The sequence below is a fragment of the Dama dama genome, chromosome 23 (assembly GCF_033118175.1).
Source record: "Dama dama isolate Ldn47 chromosome 23, ASM3311817v1, whole genome shotgun sequence".
NCBI lineage: Eukaryota > Metazoa > Chordata > Mammalia > Artiodactyla > Cervidae > Dama > Dama dama.
Window position 1 is genome coordinate 51,919,204 of NC_083703.1, and position 17,517 is coordinate 51,936,720.

At 38.2% G+C, this 17,517-nt stretch overlaps 1 protein-coding gene and 1 pseudogene across 2 annotated transcripts in view; both read right to left on the reverse strand.

The window, feature by feature from the left end:
- ATRN (attractin) overlaps positions 1-17,517 on the reverse strand; it is a 187,714-nt gene that overhangs the window by 27,367 nt on the left and 142,830 nt on the right. Inside the window, exons 25-26 of one of the 2 annotated variants that reach the window (XM_061126712.1) lie at positions 9,213-9,274; positions 3,628-5,859 (exon numbers count right to left, since the gene is read on the reverse strand). In XM_061126712.1, coding sequence (XP_060982695.1) covers positions 5,802-5,859; positions 9,213-9,274 — 120 coding nt within the window. In that variant the 3' untranslated portion in view covers positions 3,628-5,801. Of the gene's footprint in view, positions 1-3,627; positions 5,860-9,212; positions 9,275-17,517 lie in introns of those variants that run through there. The other variant, XM_061126711.1, reaches the window with a different exon arrangement.
- Positions 11,022-15,064, reverse strand: LOC133044389 (glycine cleavage system H protein, mitochondrial-like; annotated as a pseudogene).

Genomic DNA, 17,517 nt, shown 5'->3' on the forward strand with positions numbered 1-17,517 from the left:
CCATATGTTGGCTCTCATTTCATATGCTATCAAGGTAATGCTCAAAATCCGTCAAGCTAGGCTTATAGTACGTGAACCCAGAACTTCCAGATGTACAAGCTGGATTTAGAAAAGGCAGAGGAACCAGAGGTCAAGTTTCCAACATCTGTTGGATCATAGAAAAACCAAAAGAATTCCAGAAAAACATCTACTTTTGCTTCATCGATTACGCTAAAGCCTTTGACTATGTGTATCACAACAAACTGGAAAATTTTAAGAGATGAATACCAGACCACCTCACCTGCCTCCTGAGAAACCTTTACGTGGGTCAAGAAGCAACAGTTAGAACTGGACAGGAACAACAGACTGGTTCAAAATTGGGAAAAGAGCACATCAAGGCTATATATTGTCACCCTGCTTATTTAACTTATATGCAGAGTACATCATGCAAAATGCCAGACTGGATGAAGCACAAGATGGAATCGTGAATGCCGGGAGAAATACCAATAACCTCAGATATGCAGATGACACCACCCTAATGGCAGAAAATGAACAGGAACCAAAGAGCCTCTTGATGAAGGTGAAAGAGGAGAGTGAAAATTCTGTCTTAAAACTCAACATTCAAAAAACTAAGATCATGGCATCTGTCCCATCATTTCATGGCAAACAGATGGGAGAAAAAGGAAACAGTGACAGACCTTATTTTCTTGGACTCCAAAATCATGGTGATTGCAGCCATGAAATTAGAAGATGCTTGCTCCTTGAAAGAAAAGCTATGACAAACCTAGATAGCATATTAAAAAGCAGAGACCTCACTTTGCTGACAAAGATCTGTCTAGTCAAACCTATGGTTTTTCCACTAGTCATGTACAGATATGAGAGCTGGACCATAAAGAAGGCTGAGCACTGAAAAATTGATGCTTTTGAATTGTGGTGCTTGAGAAGACTCTTGAGAGTCCCTTAGACTGCAAGGAGACCCAACCAGTCAACCTAAAGGAAATCAACTCTGAATATTCATTGGAAGGACTGATGCTGAACCTGAAGCTCCAATCCTTTGGTCATATGATGCAAAGAGCTGACTCACTGGAAAAGACCCTGATGCTGGGAAAGAATGAGTGCAGGAGGATAAGGGGGCAACAGAGGATGAGATGGCTGGATGGCATCATTGACTCAATGGACAGGAGTCTGAATGAATTCTGGGAGATAGTGAAAGACAGGGAAGCCTGGAGGGCTGCAGTCCATGGGTTTGCAAAGAGTTGGACATGTCTGAATGACTGAACAACAAGTTTTTAAAAAATCATGGGAATTTTCAAATGCACAAAAGTAGAAAGACCAAACCAGTTAATCTCTATATGTTCATTACTCAGTCTTGGCAATTATTAACATTCTTCTGGCCTTCAAAGATTATTCTTAAAGAAGTTTATTGCTCTTTCAATGCAAGGACACTGGCCCTTGACTAGGGGTCTGTCATTTCTTTTCAGCTCTGTACTTACAACAAAACCCTTTGACCTTTTTTGTTCTAAACCTGTCCCTGTTTATCAGAGGCTTACACTTTTCTGAGACTATTCTCAGAAATTTGTCTTGATTCAAGGTTGTTTTTTTATATCTTTTGTACATGTCTTTGAAAATTCACAATCTGTCTGAGAGCTCTGTGTTTGGAGATGTTTTTCACCAGCTTAATAGTGTATATAGAATGATACTTTTGAGAGTGTACTAAAATTTCCTTTTTCTGCCCTTATAAGTCTAGCCTTTCTAAAACAACATACTCATTTCTTGGCCTGGCTTTGATGTCCCAACCAATCTAATTATGAGACATTGCTGCTTCTTCCCAAGTTCCTATGATTTACACTTTACCATTCTGATCTCAATGAGATCAGACAGGATCTAATCTAGTGACAGGATCTAATCTAGCGGCAGGATTTTGCATCACTTCTATCTTCTGGAAAATAAAGTGATCAACAAGACATGGAACTGTCAAAATGTCTGCTGTCAATCTGGCAACAACCTTAGAGGAAGTTCAGATAACTAGAATTTTTACAAAAACATACCTTGCCTGTATCAGGAATTCCCATTACAGTCCCCCCTATTGGACATTCCCTGCTTCTCCTTTTTATTTTTATCCAAATGCTATCCCTCCTATTGGACATTCCCTGCTTCTCCTTTTTATTTTTATCCAAATGCTATTATCTAAGGCACCTTTAACCCCAGTCACACAGATTTTCATAGAACATTAGTCTGTCTCTCCCTCTTTACTAATAAATAGTCATTACGCTGACCACACTCCTACATCACTCCCAGATACAAAGCTCTTTCACCTACATCACCTCATTTGATTTTCAGAGCAAGCAAGCAAATGGGTCTTATTAATTCCTTCTTTATACACAAGGCTCCTACTGGAGTCTGGGGAAGCATTTAATTATGACACAAAGAGGACTTAATGGATTTATCAGGATCTAGAATTTACTTTTCACTGTGCCCAAGTCTGGGAGTTCTTTTCTAACTTACTTCACATTAATATTTTCTCACTTGAATCACTGAGCTATCCCCTTCTACTCCCACCCCCAAATCTAATCTTCTTTCTGTATTCTATGAGCCATTCTTCAGATGCTTAGGATTACCTGGATAACTTCCCTTCTCCCCTTACATTTCATGTATGTGAACCTAGTTAACTTGCTCTGGGAAAATATCTGCTTCTTCATTCATGTTCATGAAAAGGACTCTATTCTCAGTTAAGTGCTCATCATTCCTGGTTCCTAAACAAAATCCAGAGAAATCAAAGTTCTGCGTTCTTTTCCAAAGAACATTCAAAAAAAGGGAGAAGTGATGAGAATACCATCTGTCCTTGTTTACTACAAAAGATTCTGAGGTCCCTAAAGATGCTCCTCTGAACAATTCTAGTGATGTCATTCAGTCTTCCACCAATCAGCTGCGGTGACTAATCCTCACTGGGTTGGTCCCTGGCAGTGGAGTCACTACATTCTGTACACATGGTCCAAGAACATAACATACCGGATAACTGGAGTTACTTAGCATACAGCCTCTACATTCCCATCAGCCAGAACCATGAGCTTTTTTCCCATGAGCTTTTTCAAGGTTGGTATATATGGTTCCTCATGGCTCTGCACTTTTCCTGAAGGTCTACTTTACTTTCCATATATATATATATCTGACATGACTCTGTATTAGATGCTGAAGGTGTGCATGTATACAAGGGTGAACAAAAGAAAGACACTGTACCTACTCTTTTGAAGCTTAGAACCTTATTGTGGACATGGACAGTACAAAGTAAAACTGTGATAGGACCATGATGAAAAGCAGTACAGTTCCATGGGAGAGTGGAACAAAGGGAGAGAACTTAGTTTGGGGGTTCACTGATGGAATCTTGGAGGAAGTGACACTGTGGCAAAACTGGAAGGTGAGTGTGGTACAGTAAGAAATACACATATGGCCTTTGTCCCAAGTTTCTGGCACAGAGCTCCTAAAACCCTTGAAATCTCCTATGTGACAGGACCATGCCCTCCCCTATTTTTTATACAAGTGTTCATAATGGCTTTATCTGTAATAGTCAAAAACAGGAAACAATGCAAGTGTCTATCAGGAGGTGAATAAACAAAGTGTGGTTTATCTTTACAGAGACTATTACTCAGCTTTAAAAAGGAAGAACCTATCTTTAATTTTGATTTAAAACATCTTTAAAATGTATCTTTATCAGATTTATACACAAAGTAATTTAAATAATACAGAAGGGTATAAAAAAATTACAGGGTCTCTGAGTCTGAATTAACTATTTTTTATAACACATTTATGGAGCTGTTATTCAGGAGTGTCTTTTTTTCTCTCATGGGAGAAAGCTCTTCCAGAGCTTGACCCTGGCCATCTTCTGTCTCTGTGTTTTCTGGTGGAAGTCTGCCAGCTCCATGTGCAGCATAATTTTCTGATCCTTCCTCACCCGTCTTCCCCACATCACTAATTGACAAATTATGCCGCCAGTTCCAAGTCACTTCTTTCCCTTTCACACCCAAGAGGCATTCCCTTACCACATCCCAGCAGTTATAGCTATCAAAAACATTGACCTGTCCTACCTCTGTTCCCCAACCCTAGTCCCAACCATCACAGTCTCACCAGGACTATTTTGGTTGATTTTGGCTCCCTTACAACCCACAAAAAATCCAGAGGAGGTCTTAAAACCATGAATTAATTTGTATCTAACCACTTATCTCATATCTAGTGTGTGAGAGAGGGAAAGAAAGGGGGAGAAGGAGAGAAAGAAGGAAGAAAGGAAGAAAGAAAGAGACAAAGAGAAAAAAAATAAAGTCTAGAGTATACAGATACAAGGAGGGAGAGGGTTCTGGGGAACTTCCAGAGTGCGGGGGGAGCTGCATTCAGAGTGGCCACACCAGATGGCTTCTTCTCTCCTCCCTGCTTGTGCTGAGCAACTGAAGACAGCAAATAAGGCAGTGAGCGCTGGTCCTTGGGCTGGAGAGGCCAGGCAGGATGGATCCTCTCTCATTCAGAGGACAAGCTAACAATATATCTAATCCACCAGCACACTCTCCATCTATACTCCACACTCACTGGAGGCTGTGACAGACAGAAATGGCATCCATACACAAGTAAACATGGACTCTTCAACACGATAAAAAAAATCAGACATTGAGGAAAACCAACGTTGTGAAAGAGAGGTACCAAACAACAACAGACGACATCTGAGACAGTTATAAATAGCATAAAATAAGACTTCAAAATAATATAATGAAATTTATTAATCTCAGAAAGGAATATGAAAGTAAACTGCATTCATAAACTTGAAACAGGCTACAAGGAATAATATATTAGAAATCAAATGCAAATGTTAAAAAAAAAAATCTCACCAGATGACTCAATAAAAGAAATGGACCCAACACTGAACTAAATTAATGAGCTGAGGAGCTCACACAGAATGTAGTACAAAAGGAAAATGAAAAAGAAAATGAGAGTTTAGTTAAGACATGCAGGACAGATCCAGAGTCTCACTCACTCATCCAACTAAGGCTGAGAGTCATAGATAACTGTTTCAAGTTCTCAGAACTCAGTTTAAAACTTGTAGGAGAGACCTCTAATTGGCCCTGCTCATCTGTGCATGTCAAATCACATGTTCATTTATAGATGGGCTGCCCTTAAGTGCTAGATTGTTAAAGGTGACTAAGTGGTATAATAAAAACATGAGTAGAGTGAAGTCCAAGAAAGGGTGGACCCTGGGGTGAATATGCCAGAAGAAGACTTCATAGAGGAATAGACAGGTTGGGCTCTTAATACGCCCTTGTGTCTAGTAACTTTGTTGAACTCATCTATTAATTCTAATAGTTAATCTGCTGATCCTTTAATTTCTACGAATACAATAATGTAAGTAATGCCTTTTTCTAATTCTTATATATTGATTTTTCTTGCCATTGTATTGGCTAGAATCTCTATCAACAATGTTAAATAAACTAAGTGATAGTTTTTGTCTTTCTCTTGTTTCCAAACTCAAAGGGAAAGCTTCTAATATTCTACCATTAAGAATGTGGACTGCTGATGGCTTTACATGTTTTTCCTTTATTAGATTTTTAAAATTTATTTATTTATTGTTGCACTGGGTCTTTGCTGCTGCGCACAGGCTTTCTCTAGTTCCAGTGATGGCGGTTACTCTCTAGTTGCAGTGTGTGGGCTTCTCACTGTGGTGGCTTCTCTTGTTGCAGAGCGCTGGCTCTGGGCGCGTGGGCTTCAGTAGTGGCAGCGTGCAGGCTGAGCAGGTGAAGGTCACAGGCTCTAGAGCGCAGGCTCAGGAGTTGTGATGCACGGGCTTAGTTGCTCCGCAGCATGTCTTTATCAGATTTTAAGCTTCTTTCTATTCCTAGTTTCCTAAGAGTTTTTAAAATGGATGATATTAAATTTTATCAAACGCTTTTCCCCCACTGATTTAAGATGATTGTATTAGTCTTCTTTATGCAATCAATGTGAATTACACTGACTGATTTTCTGATGCTAAACCAGCCTTGCAATTTCTGGAATAAACCCAACTAGGTTATGATATAGAAGTCTTTTTACATTATTGGCGGATTTTTGCTTCCTTATTCATGAGTGAGACTGGCTTGTAAATTCCATTCTCATATTATTCTTGTCAGGTTGTGCTAAGTTCATAAAATGAACTGGGGAGTATTTATTCTTTCTATTTTCTAGAAGGTTTAGTTAATATTGATTATTATTTCTTCCTTAAAATGTTGTAAGTTACCAACAAAGGCACCTGGGCCTAGAGTTATCTTTGTGAGAAAATTTTTCATTATATATTGTTTTAAAATAGATACAGGACTATTCAGTTTTCTATTCCTTCTGTGTCAGTGTTGGTAAACTGTGTATTATTTCATTCTGTTTTTTAGTTGTTTCATTCCATCTGTTCCATTTTCAAGTTTATTTGCATAAAGCTGCTCATTAAATATTTTTCTAAAGGAAAAAATGTGTGCAGGATTTGCAGTAACATCCCTCCCCCCTTTTAATTTCTAATTATTTGTATCTTCTTTCTTTTTCTCTTGGTCACTCTTGCTAGTGATTTATCAATATTATTCTTTTCAAAGGTCCAATCTGTGGTTCTTTCAATCCTCTCTACTGTACTTCTTCCCCTGTATCATTAATTTTTGCTCTACTTATATTCCTTTCTTCTTTTCTTTACATTTAATTAGTAGTTCTTTCTCTCATTTATTGAGAGGCTTGTTCTTTGTTTTCCAACATATGCTTTTATAAAGTGGTGATCTCAACCTTAGCTGCAAGTTGAAATCACTTGAGCTTTTAAATGCTTGAGTTCCACCCCTACAGATTCTCATGTAACGGCTCTGGGATGTAGCCTGGGTATCAAAAGCTACTCAAGTGATTCTACTATGCAGTTAAGGTTGAGAACCACAGATTTAAAGCTATATCCTCTAAATACATTTTTTGTTTTCTTTAAAAATGTTTAGTTATTATTTTTAATACTATACTGAAGTATAGTTGATTTACAATGTTGTATTAATTACTGCTGTTCAGCAAAGTGATTCAGTTATACACATACACTCTTTTTTAAAATATTCTTTTCCATTATTGTTTAGCATAGGATATTGAATGAATACAGTTCTGTGTTATACAGTAGGACTGTGTTGTTTATCCACTGTACATATAGAAGCTTATATGTGCAAATCCCAACTTCTCACTGCAACCCTCCCCCAACTCCTCCCTTGGTAGCCACCAGTCTGTTCTCCATGTACCTGATTCTGTTTCTATTTCATAGATAAATACAACTTTAACTCTGTCCCACAAGCTCTTAATATTTTCATCATTTAGTGCAAATCATTTAAAATTTTCTGCTTTGTTTTAATTTAAATAAAAAATTTTAAATGGGCAAATGCAATATATTGTTTTAGTGGTTAGGTAAATGGTCAGCTTTGGGAAAGAGGAAAGGGGCTGACACTAAGGTAAATATAAGGTAACTTCTAGGATACTTGTAATACCCTGGGGAAAAAAAAAAAAACAACTCTTGTCCCAGGTAGTAGTTACATGAGAGTATTCAATTTGTGATAACTCATTAAGCTTACAATTTCTAAGTGTATAATATAAAAATATTATACTTCAATATATATTTATTAAAGAGAGAAGACAGATCCCATACAAACAGTGGAAATGATAATGACACTAACTTTCTCAATATTAATACTAGAAGCTAGAAGGAACAGCATAATGCCTTCAAAATTCTTTTTTTTGGGCCACAATGTGTGGCACATGGCACTTATCTGACTAGGTATGGAACACATGCCCACTGAATCAGAAGCACAGAATCTTAAAACTGGACCACCATAGAAGTCCATGCTTTCTAAATTCTAATGGAAGGTGTTTCTAACCTAGAATTCTGTATTCAAACTTTCAATAAAATGTGAGGGTAAAACTAAGACATTTTTGGACAGGAAAGGTCATAGAAAAGTCACCTCTACATGCACCTTTCCTCAGAAACTTCCTGGAGAATGTGTATAAGGTGGGAATAAACAGGGGGACAAAGACAGGGGATGAAGGAGACAGAAACCTCAACATAAAAAGGCTAAAGAAATTCCCAAGATGACAGTTCTGCAGCAGGCCTCAAAAACAAATAGTGCACTTGGGAGCAGCAGGTTTGGGTCCTAGAGCAGAGGCAAGAGAATTTGTGATAATTCTCTTTAGGTTTATGATTATCTAGGCCAAGGGAAACTAAAACCAGGAAAGTATCTTCTTGTGTTTGACCACATCAAGAGAGTGTTCAGTTCTGTCAGAGAATAGGGGTAAATCAAGGGTAGCTACATAGAAAACCAAACAATTAAAAACCCTAAATATGGCAAGTATTACATTTAGCACAAGCAAAAAGTGACTCCCCCATCCAAAAAATGGGGACATATAATTAGAGTTCAACTCAGCAGCAAATGGGAGGTTTTTATGGTTATAACAACATAAATAGGGACTCCTGATTTTAGCCATTGTGATATAACTATATTACATAAGTGGGATGAAGGGGAATCTCTATGTGTTTACAGTGTGTGGGGAGTTGCTGGGAGAGATAACATAAGATAATAAATTTTTATCTTTGATGCCCTTATCAGTAGGACATCAAAAGATAATGGAATTGAAAAATTAAGAAAGATTTTAAGCATGGAGAAGTAAAAAACAGCTAAAATAATTTAAAGTTGTGGGACACGATGCTATTGCTTCCTCTTACAAACACTGTAGCACTTTTTCAATTATGTGTAATAGTATTTTCTTAAAAATAATGTTAAACTGAAAAAGAAACTTTAAAAACAAAAGGATCTCAAGGCCTAACAAACAATTTAGGTTTTAAACTTTTAGGTTTAAAACTCTACATAATCACCTGAAACATCTCTTGAACAAGCAGCAGCATATATGTAGCTCACATCAGCAATCATTATTTCTGTTATTTCAACTCCAAATTTTCCCCATATGAAAAGTCAAATTACCTACATTTTAGTATAGGGTACATGAAAAGCTACCTCAAAAAGCCAGAACATACAAACCAAATGTCTTCATTTTATCAAATTAGATTGAACATACAGTATTGTAACTGACATGTAACTGTTCAGGAACATATATAAAGTTAGTTTGATCTGTTCTGCAAACACAAGATTATTCATTTACCTTTCATGGGTTGATAATTAATTAAATTAAGTACCCAAATCAAAAGAACAGATAGTTTGTATAAGTGAAATTACCTGAAGAAGGTCACGAAGAACTGTACTAGGTCCATAAAATTGCTGTGCTGGGAGAATGCAATCTGTGACAGAAAACCAGGTAGAGTGATTAGGTTATAAGACAGAACCATCAACTCAGCCTTCTTGCTGAAGCAGAAAGACATTAACATTTCAAGAGATTAATGGAATTTTTTCACTTGAAGAAAAGCACCCATCCCTTTAGTTTTTCTTGCTTAACTACCAAAGCAAAAGTGATATTCTGAGACTCAAGACAAACCCCTATAGCCCCTCTGCTTGACACCAGATCTCAGTTTTTAGTCTGACCTGGAAGACATCTCAGAGGCCTACATCTAATGAGGTGGATGAACCTAGAGCCTATTATATAGAGTGAAGTAAGTCAGAAAGAGAAAGATAAGCATTGTATACTAACACATATATATGGAATCTAGGAAGATGGTACTGAAGAACTCATTGGCAGGGCAGCAATGGAGAAACACACGCAGAGAGAACAAAGCTATGGACACGGGGAGAGGGTGCGATGTATGGAGAGTGTAACATGGAAACTTACACTACCATATGTGAAACAGAGAGCCAATGGGGATTTGCTGTACATCTCAGAGAATTCAAACAAGGGTTCTGCATTAACCTAGAAGGGTGGGATGGGTAGGGAGGTCGGAGGGAGGTGTAAAAGGGAGGGGACCTATGTCCGACAGAAAACAACAAAATTCTGTAAAGCAATTATCCTTCAATTAAAAAAATAAACTATATATACATATATATATATATAAAACCTAATGACAAGCACGTCAGTTTATTCGCGAAGAGTGGGACATGACTAAGCAACTGAACTGACTGACTGTGCCCATATCAAGACAAAATGCTCTCCCCTTTTGCTTCAAATTCCAATTCTTGGATCTACCATGAGGTGGGGGGCCTCCTTTAGTGTCCTTCAACCTTTTTGACACTTAATGCTCACTTCAAGATAATGTCCCTTTAAAAAAAATATTTATCCTAAGTTTCACTACATTGAGTATCATCTGACAATCAATATAACACCAATTGGAACCTAAATAATTTTATACCAAGAATATTATAAGGACTTCCCTGGTGGTCTAGTGACTAAGACGCCATACTCCCAATGCAGCAGGCCTGGGTTCAATCCCCAGTCAGGGAACTAGCTCCCACATACCAAAACTAAGACCCAGCACAGCCTAAATAAATAAGTATTAAAGAAAAAAAAAAAAAAAGAACATTGTAAAATCCCTAACATAGCTCATCAAATCTAAGACACCACTAAAACAGGTATTGTTTTGTGTACTTTTAAGAAAACCACTGATTTATACTATGACACAATGCTTTTAAAATCATTGTAAGGTGTATCAGAGATATTAGAACATGAAAAAATGTGCAGCTCAGAATTTACTACTAAGTATGATAACTGTGTCCTTACTACCCTATGATACACATGGTACTAGCCAGGAGTGTTCTTGGCTTATTTCTAAGGGACCACAGCTCTCCTTGGAGAGAGGATGGTGCTATAAATGAAACAATTATTGAATAAGATGATAATTATTCAAATAAAGACAAGAATGACAAGAGTCATAGAAGTATATGATTGGCATCTTCTTTTCCTAATCCTGGCTACACACCCCCATCCCTTGTCAACTCCCACTGTACAAAATGCAAGAAAAGTGTTACAGCCTGGGCCCCAACACAGTAACAATACTTTGCAGTCTTTTTATAGTCAGATTCACAGAGGATCAAGAGAGAAGAAGCGTCTAGTGTTTTTCTTTTTGACACTCTTATGTTCTTTTTGACATTCCATAAATAAATAAAGGTCCAATACTACCTATTCAGGCCACAGAATATTATGGGGCTTAGAATCTGAAGTTTTTGTGTTTGCCCTCTAACCACCATTTATATTGAGAAATACAAACATACATAGACATCATAGATAAGGAGAAACCATATTCTTTGCTTTTCCTTCATTTATTATAGTTATCAATCCTTTAGGTTTCTTGAGAAAAGGAAAACTGCAAAATATGGCTATAGTCATCACATAAAAGGTTTTTATTTTTTTAAATTAAGAAGCTGAATATTTTATTATTAAACTGTTTCTTATTTGCCTGCAAGGCTTCACTGTATAAAAATAGTACCAGCAAACACAGTATATTGCAAAATTAAGAGAGTAATATTCTTCATCAGACACTATGCAACTAACAAACTTCCCCATTGCCAGTTATTTCTAGTGGGAATATCATTTTGACCCAAATATAGGGATGGCTGTAAGCAAGTTACAATACCATGTTATCTTTGAATCACATAATTTTTCTAACTAGTTTTATCACAGATAATTTCAGGAATTCTGAATATTATAACTGGAGCCTAGCCTAAAAATCATAGGGTGCTGTGAAAAAGATGCACAATGTTTATCTGAAGTCATTAGGACATTAAGAGGTATTTTCTTCAGGAAACATTGTTATAAGTAGTTTCTCTTGCTAAAAGTTGCTTTTTAAATATCTATCCACCACTAATTTAAGACAAATATGCTAGATTAAGTTGTTTCAAACTAGTTTGTTTAGGGGTTCCATTTTCACTGAATAGACTTTAAGTATTTCTCATTTGCTTCTTTACTCATTAGTTCATCTAGTTCTGAAGGGTAACTGAATGTCATCTTGATAACAAGCCATCTTCAGAACAAGATTTGTTGACAAGTCCTGGATTTTCTGCTACAGCTTTATTAATTTCAGTTATTTCTCCTGATAAAGGAGAACAGAGTTCACTACTAGCTTTCACACTTTCCAAAGCACTGAACTCCTTTTGTTTGTTCAATTTGGTCCCAACTTCAAGCAGACTACAATAAACAACATCTCCCAAAGCTTCCTGTGCAAAATTACTGATTCCCACTGTTTCAACACCGTTTTCGGCGGTTACCCTTTCATGTTTTTCGGTGAATTTCCTATCTGACAGCAGAGTGGGGCTGGTGCGTAGCGCCGGAAGGGCACCTGCCGGCAGCCCCCAGGGCCTCAGCCAACAGCAAGTTGCTTGCTGAGATAGCGCGCAGGCTGCCCACCACGGCCCGCAGGCTCCTCCCCGCTCACAGCACCATGTTCGCAGACATAAAAGGTTTTTAATGAGACTGGAGAAAATCAATTATAAGAACAAAGTTATTCAGTCTTGAGGAATGGAGAGTCTAGGTTACAAGACATAAAGAAACAAATTCTAGGCCATCCAATTCTGTTTAATCTTTTAAAACAGCCAGTGTGGCTGGTCTCCAAGACTCACATCATTCTAAAAATGGTCTTCTTTTGTTGAATGTTCATTACCTAAGTCTCCAAAGTGACAAAGTTTCATAAGAAAACACAACTTATGTACCACAGCTTCCTTATCCATTCGTCTGCTGATGGGCATCTAGGTTGCTTCCATGTCCTGGCTATTATAAACAGTGCTGAGATGAACATTGGGGTGCACGTGTCTCTTTCAGATCTGGTTTCCTTAGTGTGTATGCCCAGGAGTGGGATTGCTGGGTCATACAATGGAATATTACTCAGCCATTAAAAAGAATTTATTTGAATCAGTTCTAACGAGACGGATGAAACTGGAGCCCATTATACAGAGTGAAGTAAGCCAGAAAGATAAACACCAATACAGTATACTAACGCATATATATGGAATTTAAAAAGATGGTAACGGTAACCCTATATGCAAAGCAGAAAAAGAGACACAGATGTACAGAACAGACTTTTGGACTCTGTGGGAGAAGGCGAGAGTGGGATGTTCTGAGAGAATAGCATTGAAACAAGTATACTATCAAGGGTGAAACAGATCACCAGCCCAGGTTGGATGCATGAGACAAGTGCTCAGGGCTGGTGCACTGGGAAGACCCAGAGGGATGGGATGGGGAGGAAGGCGGGAGTGGGGATCAGGATGGGGAACACATGTAAATCCATGGCTGATTCATGTCAATGTATGGCAAAAACTACTACAATACTGTAAAGTAATTAGCCTCCAACTAATAAAAATAAATGAAAAAAAAAAAAAACAAACAAAAAAAGAAAAACACAACTTATAACAATGTTTATGAATAGACTGACTAGGACTAGAAACATCTAGTCCTGCTTTAACACTCAGTCTTGTTGCTTAATCTTTTGATTAATGGGTGATGGATTTACTGTCCAAATTGAGAACTTCTGAGAGTGAAAAAGAGTGTTACTAAAAATTACACTGTGACAACAGGCATGAATGGGGCTGTCCCCTACTCAAAGACTGTCAAACAAGGCAAACCATCTGCAAAATCAGTCTTATGAAAAACGAGATTTTAGTGAAAGTGCTATTGGAAAACTGATTACACAAAACCATTGACAAATAAAGACTTGGCAGAATTACCAAGTGAAGAGGGATGAAAGATACAGACTTAAGTCCTTCAAAAACCTCTGAATATGATTGAGAGCATCTTGGGAAAACTGTTGAGACCTTTGGCTATTCTTTTTTAAATCAAGCTGTAAAGTCAAATCAGAAGTGAAGGACTCCATTCCTGCTGTCTTATCTCCGAGCACCATCTGCACAACTTCTATATTCTATAAGTCACACTTCCATATTCTTATCTTGCTCAATTTTTCTACATAGCCTTTAAATGTATACTTATTTATGGGCTTTTCTTCCACTAGAAAATAAGACCCATGAGGGACTCTGCCACTGTCTATCTCTAGTGCCTAAGACATGGCATGAAGAGGTTAAATAAATATTTGCTAAATAAAAGAATATGATAATTGGAAAAATAATGACCCATCTCTCTTCAAACTCAGTAAGACCTAATTGAGTTTTCCTCTAGAACTGGTCCACAGTTGCAGCCATAATTTAATTTTGTTAACTGTACAATTAAACATTTTTCATAGTCCTGAGTTTCATTTTTCAAAATAATATCCCAATCAGACCTTTCTTTTGTGATTTATTATAAAAAACATTGAAATGTGTTTGTGGGTTTTTCCAATACTAAGGATAATGAAGACCTCCTATAATAAAATCTATTTAATATAAAGAAGAAAATTCCATTACAATTTATAAATAAAAGTCACAATTACTTTCTTCTCCCTTTCCAAACAGTATCACTCATCACACGCCAGGAACTTATGTCCCCTTACATTTTCACATGGGCTATAGACTCAACTCTCAGTAATATGTTTGATTAAGGTTTTGTGCTTGCCCAGGGTGCTCTTTGAGTATGCTACATGAAATGAAACACAGAAGCCCTTCCAGCCCCAGGATTTGGGGTAGGATATTGTAAACTTGCACTTTCCAAGCACTAATTTTATGCTTCAGTCAAACAAGTGTTTTCTGGTTGCAGTACCACTATTGTCCTTCAATGTCTGTAACCGGGGTGCCTTCCCCAACCACCTGCAATGGTGGTGGTTGTTCATACCTACAGTGGGAGTCCTGTCCTTCCAAGTCCTTTGTGGCCTAGCACAAACACTTCCTTTCTCATTCAGCTATCCCATCTTCCACTGGAAGCTGGCTCGCTTTTCTACATTCTCAGCACTTGATCCACTTCCCTTTTAGAGTGTGGAATAATCATATTCTACCTATACTATGGCTGTGTACCTAGAGATATCGTGTAAAAGTGGATTCCTGTATTCTTCTATGAATATATCAGTTATTGGCTTTTAAATTGTTGTTGTAGGAGAAAGAATGAAAAGGTAATTTCCTACCTCCCACACAAAAGCAGATACACTTTTATAGTCCAAGAACTAGACCATCCATGGTTCTCAAACTCTGCAGAGCTTCCAACAAAGTCAGAATCCTGGTCCCTTTTACCACTCCAATAGCTTTAAGCTCCCCAGGTTATTCTGATACTAGTGTCCAGGGGCCACACCTTAGGGAACTCTGAAATAAGGAATTATTAAAAAAAAAAAAAAATCAGACTTTCTTGGTAGTCTACTGGTTAGGACTCTGTACTCCCAATGCAGAGGCACGCATTTGATCCCTGGTCAGAGAATTAGGGTATTAGCATGCTGGGTGCCGCAACTAAGAGTTATTAGCACACCACAACTAAAACCCAGCACAGCCAAACAAACAAACATTTTTTTTTTTTTTTAAAAAGCAAAAACCAAGCAAACAAAAACCAAAAGGAATCAATCTGGATCTTCCCCAGGGGTGCGTGTGGGGGTGAAGGAATAGGGGTAGAAGAAGAGAGGTTTCGCCCAAACTTTAAGACTAGAAAACGGAGGGAAATGAAGAGAATGGAGAAGATGTTTGAGAGTTCTGAAAGTAGAGAGAAATAAGGGGTGACTACATGGTAGGCCTTGGGGAGGCTCTGAAGTACCAGGGATTATTTTGCACCCAAGCCCGCCACACGTGAGAGTAAGGATAGCTGCCTTCAAACAAATCTCATGGCTAGGGGGCAGGGTACCAGGAGTAGCAGCCAGTGAATGAAGATCTCTGGACTCAGTGAAGCCCTGAGATTTCTGCATATCCCTGAAGGAAGGGGATGGGCCTCTGTGAATACAGGCTGAGAATGAATTTCATCAACTATGGTGGGTACAGGCTGAGCTCAAGTTTACTGTAAAAATAAGATAATATGACGCATTATATTCAACTGCCACAAAACAATTTTTTTAATATTGGTATTTTGCATCTACTACATATAACACAAAATACCAATGTTAAAAAATTTTTGTTTTGTGGCAGTTGAATATAATACACAGAAGAGCTGTACAAAAAAGATCTCAATGACCCAGATAACCATGATGGTGGGGTTACTCACCCAGAGCCAGACTTTCTGGAGTGTGAAGTCAAGTGGGTCTTAGGAAGTACTGCTGCCAATAAAAGCTACTTGGAAGTGATGGAATTCCAGTAGAGCTATTCAAAATCTTAAAAGATGATGCTCTTAAAGTGCCACACTCACTATGTCAGCAAATTTGGAAAACCCAGCAGTGGCCACGGGACTGGAAAAGGTGACTCTTCATTCCAATTCCCAAGAAGGGCAGTACTAAAGAATGTTCAGGCTACTGGACAGTTGCACTCATTTTGAATGCTAGTAAGACTATGATCAAAATCCTACAAGCTAGGCTTCAGCATTACATGAACCAAGAACTTCGAGATGTTCAAGCTGGGTTGAGAAAAGGCAGAGGAACCAGAGATCAAATTGCCAGCATTCACTGGATCATAGAGAAAGCAAGGAAATTCCAGAAAACACCTACCTCTGTTTCACCGACTACATTAAAGCCTTTGACTGTGAATCATAACAAACTGTGGAAAACTCTGAAACAGATGGGAATACTAGATCATCTTCTTACCTGTCTCCTGAGAAACCTGTAGGTGGCTCAAGAAGCAACAGTTAGAACCTTAAATGGAACACCTGACTGGTTCAAAATTGAGAAAGGAGTACAAGGCTGTTTATTGTGCACTCAATGCTAGGCTGGATGAGTTACAAGCTGGAATCAAGACTTCAGGGAGAAATATCAACAACAACCTCAGATATGCAGATGATACCACTTTAATGGCAGAAAGTGAAGAGGAACTAAAGAACCTCTTGATGAGGGTAAAAGAAGAGAGTGAAAAAGCTGGCTTAAAACTCAATATTAAAAAAAACTAAGATCATGGCATCCCGTCCCATCATCTCATGGCAAACAGATGGGGAAAAGGTGAAAGCAGTAACAAGTTTCATCTTCTTGGGCTCTAACATCACTGCAGATGGTGACTGCAGCAATGAAATTAGAAGATGCTTGCTTCTTGGCAGGAAAGCTATAACAAACCTAGACAGTGTATTAAAAAGCAAAGACATCACTGCTGGCAAAGATCCATATAGTCACGGCTATGGTCTTTCCAGTAGTCATGTATGGATGTGAAAGCTGGACCATAAGGAAGGCAGAATGCCAAAGAATTGATGTTTTCGAACTGTGGTGCTGGAGAAGACTCTTGTCCAAGATCCCTTGGACAGCAAGGAGATCAAACCAGTCAATCTTGAAGGAAATCAACCTTGAATATCACTGGAAGGACTGATGCTGAACCTGAAGCTCTAATACTTTGGCCACTTGATGGAAAGAGCTGACTCATTGGAAAAGACCCTGATGCTGGGGCAAGATTGAAGGCAAAAGGAGAAGAGGGTGACAGAGCATGAGATGGTTGGATGGCATCACCGATTCAAAGGACATGAACTTGGGTGAACTCTGGGAGATGCTGAGGGATGGGGAAGCTTGGGGTGCTGCAGTCCATGGGGTTGCAAAGTGTCAGATGCAACTTGGAGACTGAACAGCAACATATAATCTACAAAGCAGATACAAATGAATGAATAGGGAAAAATCACTGTTTAGTATAGAAGGTTTGAAAA